Source organism: Sceloporus occidentalis, unplaced genomic scaffold (genome assembly GCF_023333645.1).
Source record: "Sceloporus occidentalis isolate IW3139 unplaced genomic scaffold, rSceOcc1.0.p SCAF_1, whole genome shotgun sequence".
NCBI lineage: Eukaryota > Metazoa > Chordata > Lepidosauria > Squamata > Phrynosomatidae > Sceloporus > Sceloporus occidentalis.
In genome coordinates this window covers 216,198,401-216,225,094 of record NW_028316981.1, presented here as the reverse complement: position 1 = coordinate 216,225,094, position 26,694 = coordinate 216,198,401, and the positions used below count along the sequence as shown (strand labels likewise).

At 42.6% G+C, this 26,694-nt stretch overlaps 2 protein-coding genes across 7 annotated transcripts in view; one reads left to right on the top strand and one right to left on the bottom strand.

Moving 5' to 3' along the window:
- Window positions 1-10,158, top strand: part of CLCN1 (chloride voltage-gated channel 1) — a 158,887-nt gene extending 148,729 nt beyond the window's left edge. For 3 of the 4 annotated variants that reach the window (XM_089488891.1, XM_089488890.1, XM_089488888.1), the window contains one exon: window positions 1,364-6,046. In XM_089488891.1, the coding sequence (XP_089345017.1) occupies window positions 1,364-1,750 (387 nt within the window). In that variant the 3' untranslated portion in view covers window positions 1,751-6,046. Of the gene's footprint in view, window positions 1-1,363; window positions 6,047-9,819 lie in introns of those variants that run through there. The other variant, XM_089488889.1, reaches the window with a different exon arrangement.
- A 1,323-nt stretch (window positions 10,159-11,481) lies between these two features.
- The window catches only part of FAM131B (family with sequence similarity 131 member B), a 76,218-nt gene continuing 61,005 nt past the window's right edge, over window positions 11,482-26,694 (bottom strand). For 2 of the 3 annotated variants that reach the window (XM_089488894.1, XM_089488893.1), the window contains exon 7: window positions 11,482-24,249. In XM_089488894.1, coding sequence (XP_089345020.1) covers window positions 23,621-24,249 — 629 coding nt within the window. In that variant the 3' untranslated portion in view covers window positions 11,482-23,620. The remainder of the gene's footprint in view (window positions 24,250-26,694) is intronic. The other variant, XR_016274103.1, reaches the window with a different exon arrangement.

The following is a 26,694-nucleotide window of genomic DNA, read 5'->3' as shown; positions in this document are numbered from 1 at the left end:
GTTCCAGTCTCTCGTCATAGCATTGAGAATTAGTCCAAAAGCCAATTTAAAAACGTACCACGGACACAGGGGGATGCACATTTATGTTTTGGCCATTGTACAAAGAAACTGTCATATGGTAGCTTGCTTTTACGTCGCTTGCTGTAATGAGTTTTCACTTATTGTTTAATTACACAAAAAATATACCAAAGAAACCCGCCTCGCTGCCCCTAAATTTTGCCGCCTAGTTCGCCTATATGGATGAGCCGGCCCTGAGGTGGGTAGTAGTTTGTCTTAAGAAAGAGGCATGGTAAAGGCATACTTTGTGGAAACAAATTTCTTTCATCCTTGTGTTGTGTCTGGACCAATGTGTGTTGCAAGATTTTGAAACAATGCAAAAACTTTATCAGAGGAGAAAGCAAGGAGAGTGTTTCATTCAGAAGCAGTAATTCCTCTTTTAACCCACTATTTCTGTTTCATCTATTATAAAGCCTGAATGGATTGAGTCTTTCTGCTATGAGAGAAAAATTAGAGACAGGAATGTTGGCAGACCAGTGCTTTTATTCCCAATTTGATTGTCATTGCTTACTCATTCTTCGCACTCCACCCTTAGCTTAGTGAGGACATTTTTATTGATAATTTTCAGTTGTAAGTTGGAAGGCCCTGCACAGGACTGTTGTTTGCAGGGCTCCCTGGGGTAAGAGGGTGAAACCATTTACTCCTGTGAGTGTTGTGTGCCTTGAGGTCATTGCCTACTTATGGGCTTTTCATGGCAGGATTACTTCAGAGTGGTTTGTCCCTGCCTTCTTCTGAAGAGAAGAAGTGAGAGAATGTGACTTGACCAAGGTCACCCAGTGAGTTTCCATAGCCAAACAGGGATTCAAACCCTGTTCTCAAAGTTGCAGTCCAGTGTTCAAAGCATTACACCATGTTGGCTCTACACTATGAGCCTACACTCATATGTTCTTGTTATATGCCTTTAAGTCATTTCCAACTTATGGAGACCCTATCGTTGTGTTTTCTTGGCACCTTTCTTCAGAGGTGCCAAGTTGTCATTGCCATCCTCTAAGGATGAGAGAAATTCATACTGGAGAGAAACTTGCCAAAGATGACTCAATGGGTTTACATGGAATTCAAACCCTGGTCTCCAGAGTCCTAGTCTAATTCTCAAACCACTACACCACAATGGCTCTTACTCTCACATATACCCTAGAAAATTTCCCTAGGAATATCTCCACAGATGCCACCAAATGAGATCCTGAAATGTAGGCATTTACCCCTCTGAAAAGACATAATTTAAATATGCACAGTAAATGTTATGGCAGGATCTTTCATGTGCACACCTGATCGTCTTCCCTATTAATTCCCTGTCTCTAAAACTCAGCTCCAAAAAGCGATTGAGGGTTCCACAAGCTCTGGTGTCCAGCTTCGTCCTCCCCTTGCCAGTTTTCGTGACACATCAACCAATAAGGAGCAGGCCAAATGGGACACACGGATGTGGAGCAAACAGAACAGCGGCGCAGCACCTGGGGGCATCGTGGTGGACTCAGGAACAGACACTTCAGGGGTCCCCAGCTCTCCTGTCCCCCAACCATCTCCCAGTCCCAGTGAAGGGAAAGGGATACGCTCCACCTCTGTCGCTGACATGGAACTGGAAGAAATGGAGCTTTCTGGACCTGCTTCTGAAAACATCTCAGATATCCTCAAGGACCTTAACCTGCGCTCTACTGACGTGGATGAGGATGATGATGATGATGATGTGCCTCTCTAATTGTAAAGAAAAGGGGTTCATCTTGCCCCTTCCCCAAGGTACTCCTGCCATACTTGTGCTTCAAGGAGAGACTGTGGCCTGCCTCCCTTTGGCACCAGTGGATGGAAATCCATGCTGGAGAGTCTTGGCTGAGTTGATTAGTTTTTCTTTCTGCCACCATCCATGGGTAGGCTATATGGGAAACAAATGGGCCAGAGGAACCTGGATTTATTTCCCTTGGTCTTGCCTCTGTTGATGACTGTGATAAGCCTAGGCAGGGCATTCAGTAGGGCTCCTTCCACTTTATATGACAGACAGTGCAGCAGTTTTCCTTCTGGTGAAACTTCCTTTTTGTTTCATCTCCCTTCTTCATCCCCATCAACATGGCCAGCATAATTTTCATCACTATGTTCAATGAAACACTAATCTGCAGAGGAGATAGATGAAGGATTTATCCCAGGCTCAGCCCAACTGTAGAGAGATTTCAGTCCAGTTTGTGAACAGGTCCAGAATGAAAAAAATGGTGACATCTACTATAGATAGGAGTTGTTGGTTGTATGTATGTTTGATTTCATTTTTGCAGTGCCCTTTCCTGCCACATAAGCATACATGCTCCAAGTGTGAAAGTGTCTCCTCTATAGCTTCCATATGCCTCACAAGCCACCACCTCAACATCTTATAATAGTTGTTCTCGTGTGCCTTCAAGTCATTTTTTGCCTATGGTGACCCTAAGGTGAACCTATCATCAGGTATTTTTTGATAAGTTTCTTCACAGAGGGTTTGCCATTGCCAGCTTCTGAGGCTGAGAGTGTGTGACTTGCCCAAGGTCAACGAGTGGGTTTCCATTGCCAAGCCGGAATTCAAACCCTGGTCGTCCAATGTCCTGAGTAATATTAATAGCAGCCCTAAGTCATACTGTACATTGTTTCATCCATCTGCTGGACCCATTGTTATCCCACATTGCCATCTAGAAATTTCCCTTGTTCTGAAACCTTTGACTAATGTGTTTTGTCAGAGTAAGAAAATTAAGAAACCAAATCAGTTGCTCAGTCTGTATCACCTGATATGTATATTTCTTTGAACCCTTCAGATACAAAAACTGAACCAAGGGAAGATTCAGTGCCCTGACCCAGCAACTAGAGCTGCATGTGTAGGTCTAAAAGCATTTTAAAACTTTAAAAATTGTTGTTTGACTATTTGGTGGGAAGGGCAAGAGGGACTATGGGGAGCAGAAATAATTCCCACTCCAAAAAACAAAACAAAGGAGTTTATCACATGGGAGGAATTTCTCTTAATTTCGAATGAAAAGAAAGTGGGGCCAGAACACAATCACGTGAATTTGCTAGCTCAGCGAATTTACATGAATTCGAATTGCATTCGAACTGTCTTCTCATTGCCCAAAAATAGCTTGCCATTGCCCAAAATTGTGTGTGGTGGTCTATCACACAATAACGTGAAACCCCATGATTGCATTCGGACTGCCTTCCCATTGCCCGAAATTGCGTGTGGTAGTCTATCACACAATAATGTTAAACCCCATGATTGTGTTTGGATTGCCATTGGATTATACTTCCAATTTCCCTTGTACGATAAACTCCAAAACAAAACAAAAGCCTTCTGTATGTGCAGTCCAGAAAGAGAGTCACATTGCATGATGTGCTATACATTTCCCCCTCAGGCATTTATAGTGGCCCTACTATGTGGGTCAGAACAGTATGGTTTAACTTTAAAATGCCAAGCAAAATAACAAGAGCAGGACTGATAACTGCAAGCACTTGAATAAGTCTGTAAATATGTTGGCTGGATTTAAAATGTTAATGTTTAATTGTTTTTCATACAGTGGAGATATTTCCAAAGCTGTTGTCTTCATCATAAGAATTCCTGGGATAAAATGTGTGGTGAGAAGCAGTAATAGGGAAACAAAGATGAGCTTCTTCTTCTTAGAGTTCATCTGTATTAGAACGATTTATAGGCTTCATATCAGTTTGGTTTCCCTGAAAGGAAACCATGGCTTGTTGAGGTTGCTGAACACTGTTTCAGAAGTCACTACCATTTTCTTATAAAGCTACACTTTTGAAGCCAGCTCAAGTATGCACTGCATATATGGTCTATAGAGTATCCAAAAATGTGGGAAAATCCCTGCCCTTTTACCTAGCTCTTATTCCTGCAATTTGGTATCCATACAGTCAAAGATAGGCCAGTTGTGCACTCTATGTAGCTCCTTTGCTGTTCAGACTCTCATATTTCCAATTATACTCAGTGTAGACATCTTAGCTATTCATGCAGCTGCTCCTGAGAAAAAAATTGGGCTACTAAACAGAGAAGAGCCAATAGGGTGTGGGCTGATATATAGGGTTTTCTGGGGGCTGGGGTGGCCAATGAAGCAAGGAACCTTACCTTAGATTTGCATATGTAAAACTGAGAATAATTTAGCAAAAATTCTCCAGCTATTCTAGACTGAGTTACACAGTAACTACTAAAATCGGAAATCCCTAGACCAAATGCAGGATCATATATTTGGAGAAAACATTGGTACGGGCACTAAGAGGAGGCGCTGGGATGGAGGTTTGGCTGCAGGTTAGGCTGGAGGTAAGGTGACATCTTGGGTTTAGTGATGTCACCCTTATATGAATCTCACCACTTTTTAAAAAGACCATCAGAAATCCAACAAGCCATCTTCCATTGCCACTTTCTTATAACTTCATCTATGGAATTTCTGTTTGTGGCACCCTTGTTAGGACCGCAAGGGGATACCACTAACTGTGCTAAGTATGGTGCTTTAGTTTGCCAGGAGACAGGCAGAAAGTACACCTCCCATAGTTCAAAAGAGGGCAAGATTTTTGGTTTGCGTCATTATCTTCACATCCCCCTGATATTCTTCTCAAGTGACTCCTAGCATCTGGATGTACTCAGTCACCATGCTGAGTGTCAGGCAACCCTCACATGGCCATGCTGTTGTGTGTTTTGCTCAAAAGACAATGATGGTAGATCAATTGCATCATTTGAAAAGCACATTTGAGAGTAGTTAGAAGGTGCATGACTGGAGGAGGAATTCTGACATTACTCTTTATGGATCACCGCCCCCCCCCCCCTCCCAGGATATCTTTCACCTGAATATTGTAAAAGTATGATTCCAGGATGGTGTGAGGATTAGGTATTTCTGCATCCTGGGAAGATTCTTGATACCTGTGTTATCTTTCTGTTTTTGAGCCAAAATGGCCAGGTGATTAGCTCTGTCCTCCATGTACATGCTAGTCCTCTGAAAAATCTTTGTCATTTTATATATGGAGGTGTTACTACACCCTACTATACCTGTGCCCCGGGAATACCAGTTTAGCCAAACGAAAATATCAAATGAAAAGACTATGCAAATAAAAACACTAGATGTCAGGCAGATCATTTAGGAACTTTTTATAGATGAACAAAATGATGATGGCGTTCTTGCTGCTGCTTCAGGGAAGAGGATTCAGTCATATAACTCTTCTTTTGTAACCTGAAGTGGTATAGCTCAGAAACAGATTTACTACCATAGTTAGGCCAGAGAATTAGGCCAACATCACAAATGCTGTGTGGGAATTCTTATGGGCATTTCTGGGTACACATCCATCAAGATTTGAAACTCAGATGACATCTCTTTCCCTTATATTTGTTGTTGCTGTGTGTCTTCAAGTCATTTCTGACTTGTGGCAAGCCTAGGGTGCACCTCTCATGGGATTTTTTGGGCCTGACCTGTTCCAATGTGGTTTTGCATTCACCATCCTCTGATGCTGACAGAATGTGACTTGCCCAGGCTCATCCAGTAGGTTTCCATGGCTGAGCCAGGATTTGAACCCTGGTCTCCAGAGTCCTAGTCCAACACTCAAACCACTACACCACATTGGATATCTATATTTAGCAAACTTCAACTCTTTTGGGTTCGTTCAGCTACACTGGTACTGTGTCCTAAAAATAGTCACATATTGTGGCTTATTGCCAAAGGATGCATTTATGGATGCCAATTTAGATGGCGTTGAAGGGGGACTAGATAAATTCCTAACTATCATTGGCTGTGAGTCAGGATGGCTATGTATCACATCCATATCAAGGACAATGTGCCTCTGTGTATCAGATGCTGTGGACTGAGAGGAAGGGTGCTGTTGCATTCATGCCCTGCTAGTGGGGGCCTCAAGCAACTGACTGGCCACTTTATGAATAGAATGTTGTACAGTGGGTCCTCGCCTTACGCGGGGATCCGTTCCGGATCCCGCCGCGTAAGGCAAATTCCGCCTATGCTCAAGCCCCATTGTAAACAATGGGGCTCGTGCACGGTGGCGCAGTGGGGCGCAACGGGCGCGCACGCCCATTCAATTGAATTGGATGTGCTGCCCCTTCCGCCCCACGTGTGCCCCGTGGCTTGAACGCATATGCTCAAGCCGCGTAAGGCGTGCCCGCGTATGACGCGGGCGCGCTGTAGTTAGACAATGGCAACAGCACTTAACTTTCTAGGCACTCTCTAAGTGGTTTACAATGTGGTAGCCAATTGCCCCCAACAAGACAGGTACTCATTTTACTGACCTACAAAAGGATGGAGGGTTGAGTCAACCTGGAGCCCTGTAGGATCAAACTGAACATTTTGGCTGCAGTGCCAGCATTTAACCACTGGACCACCAGGGCTCCCTGGTGAAAACACTTTCACCAAGTGTTGGGGCTGATTCAGCTTCACTATTCTTTTGTTTTGATAGTGATTGGCAGCACACAAAGACAGTCAGCCCTCTGTATCCACAGATTCTTAATCCACTGATTCAAACACCCACGGCTTGAAAATATTTATATTATATGTTAAAAATATTTTTAAAATATATAAATTCCAAAAAGCAAACCTTGATTTTGTCATTTTATATAAGGACACCATTTTGCTACCCTATTGCATATAATGGGATCTGAGAATCCATGGGTTTTGGTATCCATGGGGCGGTCCTGAAACCAAACCCCAGCGGATATCAAGGGCCCACTGTAACATTAAACAAATATTGCCAAAATGCACATTCATGTCACACTAATATACAGAAAATATGCCATGTTAAGAAACTTGTTCAGTTAATACAGTGGCTTTACATATCTGCACTTTTTAATTTCATTATAAATAATGGATTATGGCTAATTCTCTTTGAGGTAGCAAAGCCCATTCATGGTAAATTCCAGTCATCTGACAGAATGTACCTTTGTCTAGAAAATGGACAGCAAAAGGTGTATGAGAATACATCTTTACATTAGCTGATTTTCCATGTGGAAGGAGAGAATTATTTGGCATGCAAGACAATTCAGTCATGCAAGCCCCTGCCTGATGTTTGAATTAATACAGCTCAGATACTAATTTATACAGGGTCGTGTTTTAAAATACTGAATGCATGGATTTTGTTTATGTTGCCCTCTCCCCCCCCCCCCCCCCCCCCACATACACAAACACATAGTTTTGAGAGACTGGGATATAAAATTACAGTAGGCCCTCCACTTTCACTGGGTTAAGGGCACATGGGCCCCATGAAAGTGAGAAAAATGCAAATAAAAAAAACCTTAGTGACTACTTCAGGAATCTCTAGATCAGTGATGGTGAACCTCTGGCATGCATGCCAGAGGTGGCACTCAGAGCCCTCTCTGTGGGCACATGTGCCGTCACCCCAGCACAGAGTTTGCCAGTGTTTGTTACTAGAAAGCCAGAGGGACATGGCACTTTGCAATAAATATGTGGGTTTCGGGTTGCAGTTTGGGCACTCAGCCTCTAAAAGGTTCACCATCACTGCTCTAGATCCTCCAGCACAACTTTGTGGTCAGCATCTGCCAAAAGCTGACCACAGAACCATGCTGGAGGACCTACAAATGCCTAGAGAAATGTTTTCTCTAATAATCTCTAGGTCCTCCAGTGCAAATCTATGGTCAATTTCCAGCAGAATTTCTTTGGAGGACCTAGGGATTCTCAGAGAGATCTTACTAATCAAATCCACAAATAACCAAAACTGCAAAAGCAGCAAATGTGGAGGCCCAGCTGTATTTCTGCCCCCTCAGGTAGACTTCTATTTTTTTGGGGTTTTCCTAGACCAACTATCTCACTAATTATTACAGTACTCACATTGCACCAAGAAGTACGGCAAATGTCCAGTACCTGCCAATGTGTTCTTCTAGTAATGTGTCCTTGGTAGGATAAATTCTTCAGATACATTTGGCATGATTTGAATAAGATGATCTTCAATCTCTGCAGAGCTCTTGGTTAAGGTGCAGAAGTACTGTATTCCTTGGAATGTGCTACTCCATAATGCCTTGTTCTGGATCTATGCAATGTTTAATCACAACTCCTATTGTTCTGAACTGTTCCTTATTCTTTCATGGAGTCCCAACCTTGCCCCTTCCCCATTAGTCTATTTCTAAATGTAATGGAACTTGGAACAAAAAAAGAAGCTTTGTCACCAAAAGGCCACATCCTGGCAGCTGGTCCTAATACATTTCACTAGTATGAGGTAATGTTTGAACATCGTAGTCATAAATGGAAATGGCAGCAGAAAGAAAATCATAATTAAAAAAAACAAACAAAAATATTAAATATTTTCTTGTAAAATACCAAATCAATTGACTAACGATATTTTCAACCATTAAAGCATTATCTTATACTGGGCCCAACGTAACATACAAACATGGAGTTGCCACAAAATTGGAAAGCAGGCATTTCCCCCCCAGTCTTCCTTTATTTATTATTCTTGATTTTATTTATATCCCACCTTTCTCTCAGGATGGAGGCCCAAAGCAGTTATCAATATACAGTACATTGTGAATGCCCTTGTGTGCATGTGTATGTGCCATCAGGTCCCCAAATTTCATAGGCAGAGGTGTTATTACAGAGGTACACTAGGTGATACCAACCCTAGTGATGCCGCTATTCATAGGATGCTCTTAAGCAAAGAATCCTCAGTGTTTGTCAGTTCCTTTTTCTGCAAATTCAAAATGACCATAATAGATTAGAAAGCTGGGCCAAAACTAATAAAATGAATTTCAACATGGAGAAATGCAAAGTACTGCACTTAGGCAGAAGAAATGAAATTCATAGCTGCAAGATGGGGGACACCTGGCTTGACAAGTCTACATGTGAGAGGGATCTAGGAGTCCTTGTAGACCACAGGTTGAACACAAGTGCGATGCGGCAGCTAAAAATGCCAATTTGATTCTAGGCTGTGTCAATAGAAGTATAGTGTCTAGATCAATGAAAGTAATATTGCCGCTCTATTCTGCTTTGGTTAGGCCTCACCTGGAATACTGTGTCCCGTTCTGGACACCTCACAATTCAAAAAGGATGTTGAGAAGCTGGAACATGTCCAGAGGAGGGCAACCAAAATGGTGAAGGGTCTGGAAACCACAGAGCTCTATGGGGAGCGACTTAGGAAGTTGAGTAGCCTGGAGAAAAGACAGTTAAGAGGTGAAATGATAGCCTAGTTGAAATATTTGAAGGAATGTCATGTTTAGGATGGAACAAGGTTGCTTTTCTGCAGCCCTGGAAAATAGGACCCAAAGCAATGGAATGAAACTACAGGAAAAGAGATTCCATCTCAACATTAGGAAGAACTTCCTGACAGTAAGAGCTGTTTGATAGTGGAAAACACTACCTTGGAGAGTGAGGGAATCCTCTTCTTTGGAGGTTTTTAACAGAGGCTGGGTGGCCATCTATCTGGGTGCTTTGATGGTGTATTCCTGCATGGCTAAAGAGGGTTGAACTGGATGGCCCTTGAGATCTCTTCCAACTCTATAATTCTATGAAATATAGCCTAGAGCACCTGGTATTCATTGACGGTTTCCCATCCAAGGGCTAACCAGGGCTGACCATGCTCTGCCTCCAAGAGCAGGCAAGGGTCTGTTCCCTTTGGGGTGTTTAGGCCCACTGTCACCTCGCCACAACATCATTAGCTGCAACTAGCAGGCAGTTATGAAGTGCTGCATTATCATGACCGGAGGTTAATTCTACAGCCATTGTGGTGAGGCAGGGGGACTGGGTGCCTTTTTGTTAGCAATAGTGTATTTATAGGAACATAGTTTGCTCATGAGCTGGTTGCTTTTCTTCAACTCACTAGGATACCAACAGCTGTCAGACACCGACTGGGAAAGCTGCATGCACAGCAGTGTCACGTCTAATCCAGTGGAGAAAACTGATGCTTTTGCCAAAGAAGACATTCTGAGAAAGTGATGGATATATCCGAGGTGCCTTTTCAGCTCTAACCTTTTTATTTTTCTGTCCACTGATCTTGGATATCCATGGACGTGGAGAAAGCTCCCCAGAGAAATAAAACACAATTCCACCAACCACAATGGCAAAAACCACGTGCTGTTTAATAATAACTTCATATAAGGTTCTTACATGCCCTTTCAGGCAATGTTCCCTCTTCCTCAGTGGCTGTTACCACAACCAGGCATGAAATGCCATATAATTTTTATATCTATATTTATAGAGTTACATATATATATTTATGTATTTATATATATGGCATATATATTTATAGAAGATATATTCTCATAAGTCACATTATCAAAACATGCGCAGAATAACCAGCAAAAAAGTTTCAAGCCAAGACATTTTGGAGCTGGAAGACCAAAGGCAAATCTGTTTTGTTTTTGTCTGTTAGGGTACCCCAGGAAAGAGGAGGGTGAGAGGGTTACCACTGTAGATTCGCATCTTGTTCTGCTCTTTCCCCAGTCCTTATTTTCTCCCTGAAAAGTCACAGACCTCAATAAATGCCATCCTTTAAGGATGGGAAGAATCTATGTTCCATCCCTTGTTCAGAAACCCAAGAGCACAAAAAGATCTTAAGACCATCTACTCCTAGTAATCTCCCCTGATGCTAAAGTAGTTAAGACCATCTACTCCTAGTAATCTCCCCCGATGCTAAAGTAGTTTCAGGTACTTTTAAAACAAAACAACAAACACCCTTAAGCCTCAAACCTTTGGTTATTTTTAAACATGCTTTAATATACCAGTTTCCACTCCTTCTTTATACACTGCAACTATATATTTGGTGCCCCCTTGCATCACTGGATATACCCACCTCTAAAAAGAAATAAGTATATATATATTTAAAAACCGGTTGGCTGCAAAATTATTTTTGAGCTCATTTTGTAGCTTGAAGGACCCCAAGGAATTTTCAGCAATCCCACCACTTCATGCACAGCACCAATAAACCAGAGAACTATTAAAGAATATTAGTTTATATTCACAAGACATAACTCTGTCTCTCACATATAACATGGGTTTCTGGAAACAGCAGAAGAAAGCACAGTAAAGTAGACCAAAGGCCTCCACTGGACTTTGAGACAAAACCCAGACACGAGTGGTTGAAATCAGTTAAGCAAATGTAACTGGGAAATACATTTTGGAAAATAGGATGAGACATCGAAACAGGTCCGAGTGTAGGTAAGTCATGCCTGGAATGTGCAAGAAGAAACCAAAACCCATTTCAGAAAACAAAGAATTATGCCGACTTCACCACTGACCTGTTTAAAAATGTCTACAGGCTGTATAGCTTCAGTTACCATACAAGGCTCAATGAAAATGCTACAAAAACTCAATTGCATACAGAAAATATCAGGCTGTGGAGAACACAGCACTTCCATGTCTAGCATTCTGTATGCAGGGAAATGTTTTGTACTGGACAGCATTCAACTCTCTGAAGTCATATGGTGGTTATTCAGATGTTGTTTTTGTTATTATGACTATGTGATTAATCTCACTCCCACATTCTGGTTTTGTTGTTCACACTATTTTTTTTTATATCAGAACTGCATCTCTGTGAGTTCAGTTTTTCACACATGTCAGCACTGGAAATAAAGATGGAGTTGGTTATACAGATGCATTCGAAACACATTCAAGGCATGTAGTTTTATCCCAGTTTATCCCGGGTCTATTTGCATTTTTGGTTATTCACACAACCAACAATGTGAAAATCTGGGGGGGGGGGGACAATTGATTATCTCAGGTTAGGTCGGGGTTTTGGCAGTCCCCCCCCTCAAAAAGAACTTGAGTGCATTCAAAATGCATGTGAACAATAGAGATTCAACCCACATTCAACAGGATTGTTTTCACCATCAGTGTTGCCAACAAGCCTCGAAGATATTCCCTGGAATGTTTTACCAAAATCCCTGGAATTTCCCAATATTTAGCAGAATATTCACCGGAAAGAAATTAATTGGTAATGCTGTTCACTGTCTGAATACCCCCTCCTCCCAGATTGAGTTTACTACTCAGTGAAAACTGGGTTAGAAGAACTAAGTACACTTGACAAGAGCAATCCCATTTGCAAGAATGTGAGTTGTTATGTCATTTTTATAAAGCAGAATGGAAGATGACAATGGAAGAACTTTGCTGGTAACCAGCAAAGAAAATGTCTGCTGCTGCACCTGGTCTTGTACTACTTTTCTCCCTGCAGTGTACAACAAAGAGAAAAACCATTAGGGAGTACCTGTTTTGGGGAGGCAAAAGTACCGTCTCCAGCCTCTTATTTACCCATTTTAAATCCCAGCCCCATGGTTTCATTGATGTGTTGCATAACTTGCCCCTTAATACATGGGTTGTGCCTTATCAAATGTACAAAGCTCCTGCACACACAAAAAATGCGGTGTCTTGCTCCTGAGTTTTTTTCAGAGCCTGGGAGTAATAAATTATTCATAACTAGCGCCTTTCAATGAACCTCATTTCCCCCCCCAAGAACTAAGGCATAACTAAGTTACATGACAGTTGCAACCCAGTGATAACATCACTCGGTTTGCAGTGCAACTTTCCAGTTACCTTTATAGTTATAAGGGTACCACCACAATGGATGGTAGGGGAGGAATATACCTTCTTCAGGTTTTGGCTAATGCTGCTGCCTCATGCTCTTGAGGCAGAAATAAAGGCCCACAAAGAAATAAATGTTTTGTATCACAAGCAAAAAGCTAGTACAATCCAGATCATTTTTGAGATTTGGAAAAGCGAAACAATGATGGCAACTAACTACTTTTGGGCCTAAGAACTATTATAGTAACTAATGACATTGAAAGTAATTTTCCTGGTTCTTCCCCTGCTTCTATAGCCACAATAAAAACTCTGTTATGTATTCTTTGCACAATTCTTTGCACAAGTTCCATATTTTAAAACATTGTTTCTTCAGAATGGTCACCCCACTCCTGCACCGTTCTTCTTTACAGTAGATAGAATGGACAGGTAAGAGATATCATTGAAGCACAATATAAGCCCAATGCCAAAACTACAGATGTCAGAGCTGATTTTAAGAATGGAAAGGGGACATTCAGTTGGGAAATGGGTGAAGAATAATATTTTCAACTAAGTAATCCACAAAATTGTTTGAGGGCCTCATTTGATTTTGTGAAAATACTCAAGATAATAATAAAAGGGTACAACAGCTATATAAATAAAATTATGATTCTGTCTGTTATTGGATCACATGAAAACTTCTGGACAGATTTCCACCAAATTTGGTAAATATGTTTGAGATAGTCTGGTTTAAAACCTAGACTATGTGGAGTATTTGAAATCCAATAGGTGGGTACCCTGCTAGGGCACTGTACTTATATGCTCAAAAAGAACTGGATTTACACCAAATTTGGAGGGTATACTTGGAAAGGTCTAGCTACAATATAGGCTGTATGGAATGCACAATATCCACTTTCAGCAGCTGGGGATAAAAACTAGTTTCTCAAAAAAGGCTGGATAGATTTACACCAGGTTTAGAGCGCATGTTTCAGAAAGTCTTACTTGCAATACAGACTATGTGGAATTCAATTTTGGGGGGCCTGATGGGGTGCTCCAGTAAATAACCCAAGCATAGTGGGACAATTTTGGTCATCATAGTCCTATTTGAGATCAGTGGAGCTTATTCTTAGGTAGGCAGACAAAGGATTGCAATTCCCATCAATAAACAATTTCAATCTTTATGGTGAAATAGCCCATAGCATGTTTCTTGGGCACAACAGCTCCTTCTACAACACTTAGGCTGCATCCATGCTGCAGAAATAATCCAGTTTGACACCACTTTAAATGCCATGACTCAATGCTAGGGAGTTCTGGGAACTGTACTTTTGTGAGATATGTAGCCTGCTCTTTCAAAACACTCTGGTGCCACAACAAACTACAAATCCCAGAATTCCACTGATCCATGACAGTTAAAGTGGTGTCAAACTGGATTATTCTGCAGTGCAGGTGCAGCCCTAGTTTCCTTGTCCTACAAAGGGGTAACTCTGATGGGGATTCCCCCCACCCACACAAAACAGCTTCATTTATATACTGCTTCATACTGAACTAACAGTGTCTAAGCAGTTTACAACTGTAAGCTAATTGCCCACAACCATCTGGGTACTCATTTTAGCGACCTCGGAAGGATGCAAGCCTGAGTCGAGCTTGAGCCTTTTTTTGGTATTGAACTCACAACCTTATGGTTTTGAGTGAGTGGCTGCAGCACAGGCATTTAACCACTGCACCACCAGGGCTCCTCCCAGGGGAAAATATTTTGCAGTAACTGAGGCGGTCTAAGATAATTGGTTGCCAGAATGGGACAAAGTAAGTGGCACCTTAAATAATCTAGAGCAGTAATTGTGTTTTTTTTTTAGGGACCGAGTGGCCAAACTAAAAGGCATTCTGGCACTGGGTGTTACCCTGTGCTAGGGGCAGAACTTATGGGGAGGGACTTCCACCTTCCAGGGATAGGACTTACAGGGCAGGACTTCTCCCCCCACACCCTCCTGGGCCTTCAGCTGCCTCTCCAGAGACAGCTGAAGGCCCAGGACAGTCAGGCAGAGAAAGAACAGACACATGCCTGTTTTTCCTCTTCCTTGCTGTGTGCCCTGAAATATGCCTTTACGTGCCACCTCTGCCACCGTGCCATAGGTTCGCCACCACAGATCTAAAGGATAATCCACTAGAAAGGCGTACCAGAAACTTTACCAAAATGGACAAGAACCATTGTGTTCTTGTGCAGCATTACTCCAAGAAGAAGTAAGTAGAAAGAAATAAAATCCCAAACTCATGCAATCACCCTAAATAGCTGGCTCAGCATTATAGCAGTTATGCAGGGGATCCTAAAACTCTGAGCCAGTAAGACAGAAAAGGAGGAGGAAGAAGAGACAGGAGAGGATAATGATGAGATGGTGGCGGTGGTTTGGTTTCAGATTAGGTTTTATTTTGTCACACACCCACTGAAAAGAGTGGAACAATATCTTATGTTATTCCCACCACACTTCAAGCGGAGTTATCTTTCTGACCGGGGTCCAAAATTCACTGCAGAAATAATCCACTTTGAGACCACTTTAACTGCCCTTGCTCAGTGCTAGGTAATTCTGGGAATAGAGCGCTCTGGGGTCATAATAAACGACAATTCCCAGGATTCCCCAGCACTGAGCCAGGGCACTTAAAGTGGTCTCAAACTGGAGTATTTTTGCAGTGTGTTTTGGAGCTGGGTCGGGGAATAAACACATATATAGTCGATTTTCCATATCTGCAGATTTTTTATCTATGGATTCAAGCATCCATCGATTGAAAATGTTCCAAAAAATATAAACTCCCAAAAGATAACCTTGATTTTGTCATTTGATATAAGGGACACCATTTTACTATTCTATTATATTTAATGGGACTTAAGCATCCACTGATTTTGGTACTCACGGGGTCCTGGGACCAAAACCCAGCAGATACCAAGGGCCCATTGTATATGCACACATATATACACATAGAAAATGCTTATTTGTACTCATCAATGTGGGACCATTTAACTGTTGGAAGCAGTACTGCCAAATACATTGAAACTGGAGATGCCCACATTTAACTTGGAAATTTCTCAATATCAGTCATCTAAGCTCTAGTCTGTCAAGTATGGAAAGTACCATTGCTGGTATCATTTTGCTTTGTCTGAGGGTAAGCTGTCCAGGATGCTCTGTGAGCTGGGACGTTCTGGGGCCAAATCTCATTTCTGCCAAAAATTCCTATGGCAGGCCACAACTCAGGTGCAGAGGATGTGCTATGCATGGAAAAATTCTCAGGTTCAATACACCAGCAACTCCAAAACATGGATCCGAATCTCTGGAAAGCCACTGCTAGCTGGCACAAGCAATACGGAGCCTATGGTCTTAGTGCTTCTCAGGCCAACTTGGATCTCAAGAGGAACATTTCTTTTTATCTTGCAAATGGAACTTTAAAATTCTTTATTTCCAGAAATATCCCCATGCCCAGAAAGAGGAGAGGTCTGCCCTCTTAAATTTTCCTCCAGAACCTTCTGAACTGAGAACAGCCACATCTTGACAAAATGCAGGCTTGGGACTAACATCAACATATTTTTTTAAAGCTTTGCCCCTGTATGCTTTTTAACATCTTTGCCTGATGAAGAAGCCAGCGAAGCTTTGAAAGCTTGCAACATATATATTTTTTGCATTTGGTTGGCCCAATAAAAATATCCCTGTTTTGTGGATTTTGGAAATTATTTTAGTTTGCTACATGGCCAATATGGCTACCCCTGGATATATCCTCAGGCCAGCTGTTATTCTCCCAGCCTTATTCCCTCTCCCATTCCCAGCTGTGAAATGAGAGCCATACTTGGTGGTATACCATACAAGTTTGCATAATGGCTGAAAGAAGGTTCTTTCTGCAGACGCTCATTTCGGACCTACCTTAATAGCTATCATTTTGCCATCAGGGGAGACTTAAAAACTCCTTTGTTTTAGCTTCTCTAACTCTGACACTTATCTTTGACACATGATTCTATGTCTTTGGTATATATTTTGATGCTCTGTAATTTATTAAAAATATGAAATGCATTTTGTATTCCTTAACCATTATAAAGCGTGCTGAAAATTTGTTGAAGGACAAGATGTAAACACACACACCAAAATAAACCAAAGCACAGAGAATGTACATGCAGTGCTCCGAGTGAGGAAACGTCATATAAACTGCATTAAAATTATCATATGGTTTCCAGGGTCACCTCAGATGTACTTGCCCACAGTAACTGTATATAGTAGACTTTGGTTATCTGGATGGCTTATTCTAGCAGCAAACAGAGATGGCATTATTGATTACTAAATATGCTTAGAGATAAGGAATGGAAAATCAGGAATGATGAAAGCAATGTACAGTATTTAGGCCAAATTAGGGAGCCATGCGACACATGAAATGGCTGGTTTGCTCTCGCTGTTTAATTTAATGCAATTTGAGAGGGCTCAAGATTTCTTGGGGCTCCAGATTTCTTGGAAGGAGGATGTAGGTATACTTGACCCCCTTTACCTTGTTCATTTTCTTTTCACGTCACCAGGGAAGAGATACACAGGAAAAGAGTTGCGTTCATCCTCCATCACCACTCTGATCAGAACCTCCACATCAATATTAAAAAGGAAAATATGTAAAGTCACATCACATTCAAGGTGACCAGATGTCCTCTTTTTCCAGGATGTATCCTACCTTCTTCTCCCACCTTCTGTCTGGAAGCAACTTCAAAATGTCCTCCATTTGGAGAATGACTAAGAAGCATGAGTTTACATTTATATTAGTGTCTTTAGGTTTGATTTGGGCATGTCCTACATTTTTCTTTAATGTCCTCCAGTTTGTGGTGCCTTCTCCTCCTTTGCAATTATGACATCTGGTCAACCTGCATTGCATTTAATTTGGCCCTCAAATCTGAATGTCAGGAATAGATTGTTTTCCTTAGTTTTTTTAAAACAACAACAACAACTGCTCCTATTTCATCATGATGACCTGCCCAAAGCCTCTGATTACCTGAAGGTTCCTCCACAGCAGTGGTTCTCAATCTTCCTAATGCTGCAGCCCTTTATTATAGTTCCTCATGTTGTGGTGACCTCCAGCCAAAAAAATATTTTCATTGCTATATGCAAATATGAGTTTTCCTATGGTCTTAGTCAACCCCTATGAAAGGATTGTTCGACCCCCAAAGAGGTCCTGACCTACAGGTTGGGAACCACTGCTCCACAGGGATTTGGCATGATCTTTCTGCTATGCTTTCCCCTTCTGTTTGGCTTTAGGGGAACTGTCATTCTTGCCTCTGGATCAAAAAACCCTGGAACTAACACAATCCCTCCACAAACCTTTGGCAATGCTTTTACTACCAATTCAATTTTATAAAAGCAACTAACAAAAAATGAAGTAAACACATACTGTATATACAACCATACACTGCAACAGAACAAACTGTGCAGTTGTGCAAAATAGTTGCCTTTGTTCACTAACTCTGAAAGATTGCTTGAAAACATATCCAGAGGTAATCATGTTGGCTATGTAGCAAAATACAGTGTCATCCAAAACCCACAAAACAGTGATACTTTTATTGGACCAAGCAAAATTCAAAATGAAGGACTGCTGCATTCCTGCAAAGGGACCAGTAAGTGGCAGCAGTGGCTTCAGAAAATAAGTGTGTTTGGTGAGTGCTAGGCCAAATCTCACTTCACTTTAAAAGAATCTGCTTTACTGATTCTGAAATCTATGGATTTCAAGAATAGCCCTCCATCCACAAGAGGGGATATAATCCTTCAAGCATGGTGGCAGTGATGTCTCATAAACACACAAAAGTTAGATCTACTGATGAAAGACCACAACCTAAAACCATTCATTATGTTGACCACCTGCTATTTAAAAGTCCACTGCTTATGGTTTTTGAGAAGCAACATAGGAGTACAAGATACATTTGCCACCATGCTTCATAGCTGAGCCACATATTTGAACAGTATAGTTTTAGCTGGCCCTGGAGAACCAAGTGGTCTCACTGCTTATTATAAGAAGAGACCAAATAACAAAAATCAAGTACATGCAAAATACCACTGTCCATGCACACATTAATTCAGCCTTACCAAGTCAATAAAGATGGCACCCACTGCCCTAGATGGTTGCCTCATTAAGTAAACAGGATTGAGAATCACACAGCCCTTTCAATTGTTGAACTGACATTGTTGTTAAATTGCAATTCCCAGCAACCCTGGACTGAGGTCCAACATAGCTGCAAAATGTTTCACTAGCATTATGCAACCCCTACACTGGATACCACTGCAAAGTAGATGGATCTCAGCTCAGCGCACACTGCTGACATGCTATCATGCAACTGCAAGCATCAATACTTGTTATGCATTGGATCTCAGGCTACATTTGGAAATGAGCAGAAACCTATTTTGCATTAGCCTCCCAGCCTGAGGTCGGCCATCAGCACAGAACAATACATGCAAATCACTTCTGCATTCCCAGGCTCACACAGTATATATACACCCAACTTTTTCCAGGCAAAGCATTCTCTGAAGATGCCAGCCACAGTTGCTGGCAAAACGTCAGAAATAAACTGCTAGAACATGGCCACATAGCCCGAAAAACCCACAAAAAACTATGGATGCCGGCCATGAAAGCCTTCAACTTTACATTAGAAACCTATTAGGATTGCATACAAACCACCCAGTGTGCATGTACTTGTTGGGCATGCAAACCCCAGCTTTCATCCCTGTCAGCTGGATATTACCATTGCATAAAATCCACTAAAACACTCTGCATGCCTAACACAATTTACACTTAGGTAACAGGATGGTGACTAGAGATAGCAAATAGAAATGCTGGGAGTTGCAGTCCAACAACTTCTGGAGGTCCATTTAATTCCCACCCCTGAACTAAAGCTTCAGGGTTTTTCTCCCTTTCTAAATTTTCTGTGGGTTGGATTACAAATGATTACAGCCAACAACCACGATGGAACAATTCCAAGTGGAGAAAAGCTGACAGACTGGATAGCCTGGTACTTTTGTTTGTATGTACACGTGCATGCCTTCAAGTTGCCCATTGACTTATGGTGACACCATGAATTTCATAGGGTTTTATTAGGCAAGGAATACTCAGATGTGGTTTTGCCAGCCCCTTTCTCTCTATATAGCCCATAGCAGCTAATATTCATTGGCAGTCTCCCATCAAGTATTAACCTGCCAAGCTTTGGGGTATTTAGCCCTAAAATGGGGTAGTGTGGTAATACCCCCAAACACACTGCGTTCCCCCAGGCAACCCTTTCCCCAGCCACTTGGCTTCCCATCCAGACCAGAAATACATCCCGCTATGAAGCAAACATCCTAGAGGGGAATGTGGGAATAAATCTGATGAGAGGCTGATTTTCTCTTGCTCTCTCCCGCTTTTTCTGTACTGGAAAAACACAACACCAGCAACACTACTTTATTGGTCACAACTCATGCTTGACAGATACATCTATCCCTGTAATATGTAGTATGTACTATCCTATATAAGGGATGTGATGGCTTAGTGGTTACGATGTCAATTCTGAAGGTTGGCAGTTCGAGGCCCGAATGCTGCATGATGGGGTGAGCTCCTGTCACTAGTCCCAGTTTCTGCCAACCTAGCAGTTCAAAAACATACAAATGCAAGTAGATAAATAAATAGGTACCACTTTGGTAGGAAGGGACAGTCATGCTGGCCACATGACCACCCGAGTTGTTTACAGACAATGCTGGCTTTTCGGCTTAGCAAAGTGATGAGACTGCCCCCTGCAGTTGGTTGCGACTAGACGTTCATGTCAAGGGACGACCTTTATCTTTTTACTATCCTATAGAATGAGAATTTATATCTGTGGTGATGATGATGATATTGTGCAAATCCACCCGGAATCATTTCTGAGCTTCTCCTGTTCATTTCAATTGTGCTTTTACAGCAGCTTATGCCACATTATATATGTTGTTTGTCTTTAAGGTATCATGCTAGAAGAGACCAGTGTGCTAACTCTGAGTCTCTCACCCCATAAGGGTTCGAAATGCAACTCCAACAAATGCTTAAAATTTAGAAATACTTTTAATCTGAGTCCACGTGAATATCGAGGAAAATCATCTCTGCTCTTGCATATTTTTGGTTGCTGAACCACCAACACCACCTTTAAATGAAGGAGATAATGGGGAAGACTGACTTTTTTTCTTAAAAGAATGATCTCTTTTGGAAGAAGAAAAGTTAAATGGAGTTTAGTTGTCCTGAAACAGTGAGGTTTATTTAGAAACTTCTCCCAGGAACTGTACAGTTTAATAGATAATATAACCTCTCTTTTTGGGTAGGTTTTGGAGTAATAGATTGTAGAATTCTACAGTGGAGCTGAGATTTTCTATTCCACCCTACGAAGTGGCTCAAGAAAATTTACTCTCCCTCCATCCTCATAAACATAATATTGCCCTAATTCTCTCTCCTGTTGTTTCTTTACTTTCCATTCAATATGTCCCTCTATAGCATTTCCCAGACAGAGAAAAACATAACTCTGCTGAACATTAGTGTCACATGATATTATCAAATGCACATGTTGCTTGCATCTTTTTTAAAAAAATAAACAAATAAATACAGACAATAATATAACAGGCTTGAACAAGATGAGCCACTTGTGTGAAAATCCAATGAGGGCCAAGATGAAAAGCAGGATACATTTACACCGAAACAGATTTACCGTAAACATCCAGGTTTAGTCCTGGTCCTGGATAGGCACGTGGAGCGTAATGGTTTAGAGGAAAGACGAAGTAGGCTGCCTGAATCTCTACCCCAAAAACCATCACAAAACTGGGAATATCTCAAAGCTTTCTGATTATCCTGAAGGTGCAATCATGTTGGGGTAACTCCAGTCTCATCCATGACTTAGTTGCAGAGAAGAGCCCACTGCACTTTCTTCTATCCATGTCACCATCGCTGGCAGAATTCCCCCACCACTGACAGCCAGAATGCAGCAATTATTATAAATGCAGGAACATGAGGTTTCACCCTCATACTCAGAGCAGTGCTATATCCAACCCTCTTAGCCTTCAGAGGTTGGCACCATAGCATGTAAACATATTTTAGAAAGAGGGTGACCCCCAACACTCAGAAACCGAGCAGCCTCCCTACTTGGGGAGCCAGGAAGAAAAAGGAAATGGAGATAAGGAAGAGGAAGGTTGACAAGAGGCTTTTCTTCCATGCATTGCTGTGACTCATTCTGTCATGACAGCATTGCTAAGGAAAATGCAGTCCAGGGGAAGACAGGAGCCCCTGGCATCTGAAATCCATAAACTAGAGACCTCCATCTACTCTGCTTCAAAATTCCAGGAGCAGAAGTGTCCCACTCAGCTCCCCCTTCCCACAGTGGATGACATCTGAATGCAAAGCATAATTCTCCTTCTGGATTCAACACTGGTTTTTGTTCCCTCTTTACGTGACAGGTCCCAGATCTGGGTGATGAAATCGTTGCAGTATGGTTTCCTCCACCATCCTGTAGTCAAGAGCCTGGACAAAAATATATTGGTGAGAAGCCAGCTTTGAATACCAGGTGAACAGAACAAATCAGGCATAAAGAGGTAAGCCCAGAGAGGAAGAAAGAGAGGCCTGAAGTATCCTTGTCACCAGACAGGCTTTATGTCCTTATTTAATGTCAGCATCTGCCACTTCAGTGATGACCAGTTACCTTTGGCTTGCCCTGCTTTACACTATTATTTTATCCCATCTTTTATTTTCCATATGAGGCTAGAGACTTGGGGGAGATTAACATATAGTTTTTATACTGATAAAAAAAACACGTTTTGCCTGTCATGATAGACCAAGACATTGAAAGAGGTTGGGGGCAACTTTGATTTAAAGTTGTGAACCCACGAGCCAAGTTGTTGTTTTCACACAGATCCTCCAAAAACCAGATGGAAAAACATCTTGCAAAAACCAGAAGACCATTTTGCTTACCTCTTTCTCATTTTTTTGACTGATATGAGGCCTGAGCACAGGAAAAACAAAATAGAGCAGGAGACAAAACTAAATAGAAAGAGAGAAGAATGATTCTCTTTCACAGTCTCTGCTTCATATTTTGGCACTATAGAGAATCCAGTCATCCTAGGAAAGCAGCATTACCTCACACTAGGCAGCAACCAGGCCATTCCCTCTGTTGGCCACTGCTCAAAATACAAAAATTCTGAAAAATGTGACAACAAAAGCCCTAGTAGAAACTGGGAAACTGTGATACCAATGTCACACATACTTGCTTTGTTTTTCATGTCCATAACTAGAGAGGATTCCATGTCTGCATATAATATAAACTTAGCAGATGACCCCCCCTCCCTTTTCCTAACCCTGCATGCAGTGCCCAATATTATAAACAGGGAGGAAAACCCTCTCCAGCTCCCAGGCAGACAGAGATAATGGGGATAAAGGAAAACTTCTGTAGTGATTAGTGTACATGTGCTGGAGAATGAGGTTTGGACTGGACTCACATAGGAGCTCTGCCCACATCCTAGGATGGTTAAAATCCGCTGACCCTCATTTTTTATTATCATGCACGATCTGTGTCCACAGAGACACTGCTTCCACGTTACATCCTCTAGGTCTCCAGTATAGAGCTTTCCTCCTAACATAACTAACTTCCATAAGCAGATTCTATGCCTGCCACTTTTGCTGTACGTCTGTCAACAAAGTTCTCACTATTCCCCTTCTTACAAGGCCACAGTGTAAACCTTTTGTCTGTACCTTCAGTGATCCTTACATCCAACCAGAGCATACTTTAGCAGCATCCTCTCCATTGCTGTATTAAAAGTATGGCTGTGTCTCTACAGCCATGTATTCCTTTTATTAGCAGACCTGTATCCACCGTGAGCCATGCGCTTGTGATGCCTTCCCTGAGCTCCCTGTGCCTGAGCGTCCAAGGCAGTAGGTTTTGAAGGTTCGGCCCAGTATGTGCAGGAGTTGAGGAGGACTTCCCAATGTCCAGCACTTTTGATCCTTGGCTTACCTTTCCATTAAACGAAAATAACAAACAAACAAGTGTGCTAGTGTGCCTGGGGATTCTGGAGCTGGAGAGGGACTTCCCTGTCACTTTTCCCCCCCACCAGTGTTTCCCATGCATAAGGGCAAAAGGTTCCTCAATGGCAGCATCAGTTGTTGGCTTCTCCTTCCTCCTCATCAAAAGACTGCACCCCAGAAGAAGTCACGTCAGAGACCTTGCGGCTGAGGGCAGCAGGTTCAGGCTCTTCCCGGGGAGAAAGGGACTCCAAATCCCGGCATACAACATCGTCCTCCTCTGGTGAGGGCTTCTTGTTCAATAGTGGTGCTTTCTCCAGCAAGGGGTTCCCTTCCTCCTCTGTGTGAACGCCCACAAGGGTGCTGGATTCAGCAGTGCCCCCATTGCCCCCAGCAGGAATTGTCTGAGTGGGCCATACCTCCACAAGGCCAGTATTTGGGAGCAGGGCCTGTTGCAGTTGCTGTTGTTGTTGCTGCTGTTGTTGTAGTTGTTGCTGCTGTTGTTGTTGCAGTTGTTGCAACTGCTGCTGCTGCTGCAGCTGTAGCAACTGGTGCTGCTGAATAAGGTTGTTCTGGATCAAAACATTTTCCTGCAAGTTGGGTTGGGAGCCTTCAAAGTTCTGACCAATATAGGAGCCGGTAGCTGGGGAAGCAATGAGGGACTGGTCGCTGGTCTCCCAGGCCTCAGAGGAACCCAGGCAGTACATGCCTTGAGAGACATAAGAGTGAGGCCAGCTGTCATACTGTGCTTGGACCAGATGGTCTACAGAGAGAAGAGGAGAAAGAAAGAACAGTCAACGGATGTCACTGATGCCTGTTTGTCACTCATGTGGAAAGCCAGTCTCTAGGAAGTACCACACTTCCTGGACTGGATGGCCCTTGCGGTCTCTTCCAACTCTATGATTCTATGATTCTATGAAATAATAAGGACTAAATATTCCTCCATATACAGTAACTACATGCATACAGCCAATTAACACACCAGACAGAAAGCTGAATGGAACCTTTTGTGGTTTCCTTTGTGTTGGGGGACTTGGGAAAAGCAGTCTCTGGGATCATGCAGTCATTTCAGCTTTCACCTGTACTATGAGAGTAGTACAGCTTAGATTCTTAGCTTAGCTTACATTCTGAACCTATGGTGCTTGGATCCCAGATGGTTGCAATGTCTTCATTGGACTTTTTCACACAGGGACCTATGTTCTTTCATCCTGAAAATGGTTAACATGTTGGCATCCCAGAAAAGCAAGCAAATTTGCTAATGCTTATCACATACAGAACACAACAAGGGGTTAAAAGCACATTACATAGGCAAGAAAGTGTGTAGAGTGCGAATTTGGGTTGCAAACGGGTGAGGACAAATCCTCATTACTAGCTTAGAAATACCTTTTCTGCACGTGCTCCAAACTGTCATTTCCACAAATGCAGACACACACATGCTCCAGAGAGGGAAGGGAAACCAGGCAGGAAAATGCTCTTTGCCCCAGAAGCTATTTCAGAGGAAGGCAGGCTGAGGTTTCGCTTTGCAAACTCCCATAAAACTACACACAAACACACACACACATGCACGCACGCTAGAGAGAAAGAGGAGGTGGCTGGTCCATAAACCTCCTTCTCCAGGAGATATCCTCCATTTCTCCCTCCTGTACAGGAGGAATTCCAAAATGTCCTCTCTCTTTGCCTCCTCCCACCAGCTGTTCCCTGCTGCAGGAGGAAGGGGACCAGCCCCGTGAGGGAAACAGGGGTGTGTATGTGTATATATATCCCTTCAAGAACCAGGCTGCCTTCCTCTCCTTGGCACAGCAAGGAACCCTGGGAAATCTGGAAACAGGAAGGATCTGGGACATGGTTTTCAGACTGCTGCAATTACGTGAACAAAGCAAATTCATGAATGAACTGGAAATGAAAACCCAGTATTTTTGCAAAAATGCTTACTCCCTGATTCACCTCACTTTGTGTCTGGATTCAGACCGGTTTGTGCTCAGTGTCATCTGAAAAGCAACAGCGAAATTGTTCCTAATGCCTGGATGACCCTGCATTGTGACCAGTTTAACCTTCCAATTTTCCCCATGTGAAAAAGTCCCCAGAGGGCTCTTGAAGGCTTGAAGGCTGCTCGGCCCATCTTCTCCCCACAGTGGAGCAGCCATGTAGCAGCAGCCAAGGCAAAGGCTGGCTGGCTGGCTGGCTAGCTGGGCCTCTACATTGCTGTTCAATCTGCTCGCAAACTGGTGGGAAGAAGCAAGGGGAAAGTCTTCCCTCCCTCTCCAGAGCCTTTGAGGGAAAGTTTAACCTATGGCGTAATTGTTCAGTGTTGGGTAAGGGTTTTATATCATCGTCATCATCATTTTAAATCTTGAGTTAAGTCTTGGGGGTCCATAGCAACAAAATACATTTAAAAGGGGTCTCTGGTAAAGAAAAGCTTAAGAACCACTGGCCTAGATATGTGTTAGGGTATATTACATGTTCTAGAACCACAAATCCCATTTAGGGTTGCAGATGGAAATGTCCAAAACAGTAATAATAATAAATAATAATACAATCGTCCCTTCCCTTACGTGGGGGATCCGTTCCCCCCGCCCCAACTTAAGGGAAAAAATGCAGATGCTCAAGCCCCATTCAAATTAATGGGGCTCGTGCCTGTAGCGGTGCGGCAGCAGTGCGTGGGGTGCATGCCACAGGAGTGTGTGCCATTATTTTCTTCCGGCACGTGGCTCCCTTCCTTCCAGTGCAGTTTCCAGTGTATGCTGGAAGCCGAGTAAAATGCACCCGCGTTTAACAGGCACGCACTGTAATAAAATATCCAGTACTTCTATGGTGCTTAGGAGTTTAGATACATTACTTTAAAAGTATACATTGCCTTAAAAGTTCCTACAACAGCTTTATTATCTAGGGCATTGTTAGTATGCACTACTGTAGGTTGGAGGGGAATGGGAAAGATACTCAGGTTGACAGTAGCTTGCTTAAGGTTTCTAAGGTTTTGAGCAGACAGGGCAAAAGGAGCAGCCAGAGGCTGCTCCCGACTCGATCACTACGGGACCATAATGACCAGATGTTGTGGTCCAGAGGCCAGCTGCTGCTGCAGTCACAAATTTGCTGTGGCAAGGGGAGGATAAAATCTGCTCCTTTTGCAACTGGGTTTGGTCTGCCTTATGTAGCCCCAGTGCAGCTTCTGCATGGTATGGGGGTGTGCGCTGTCTAAATGTCACCCCCC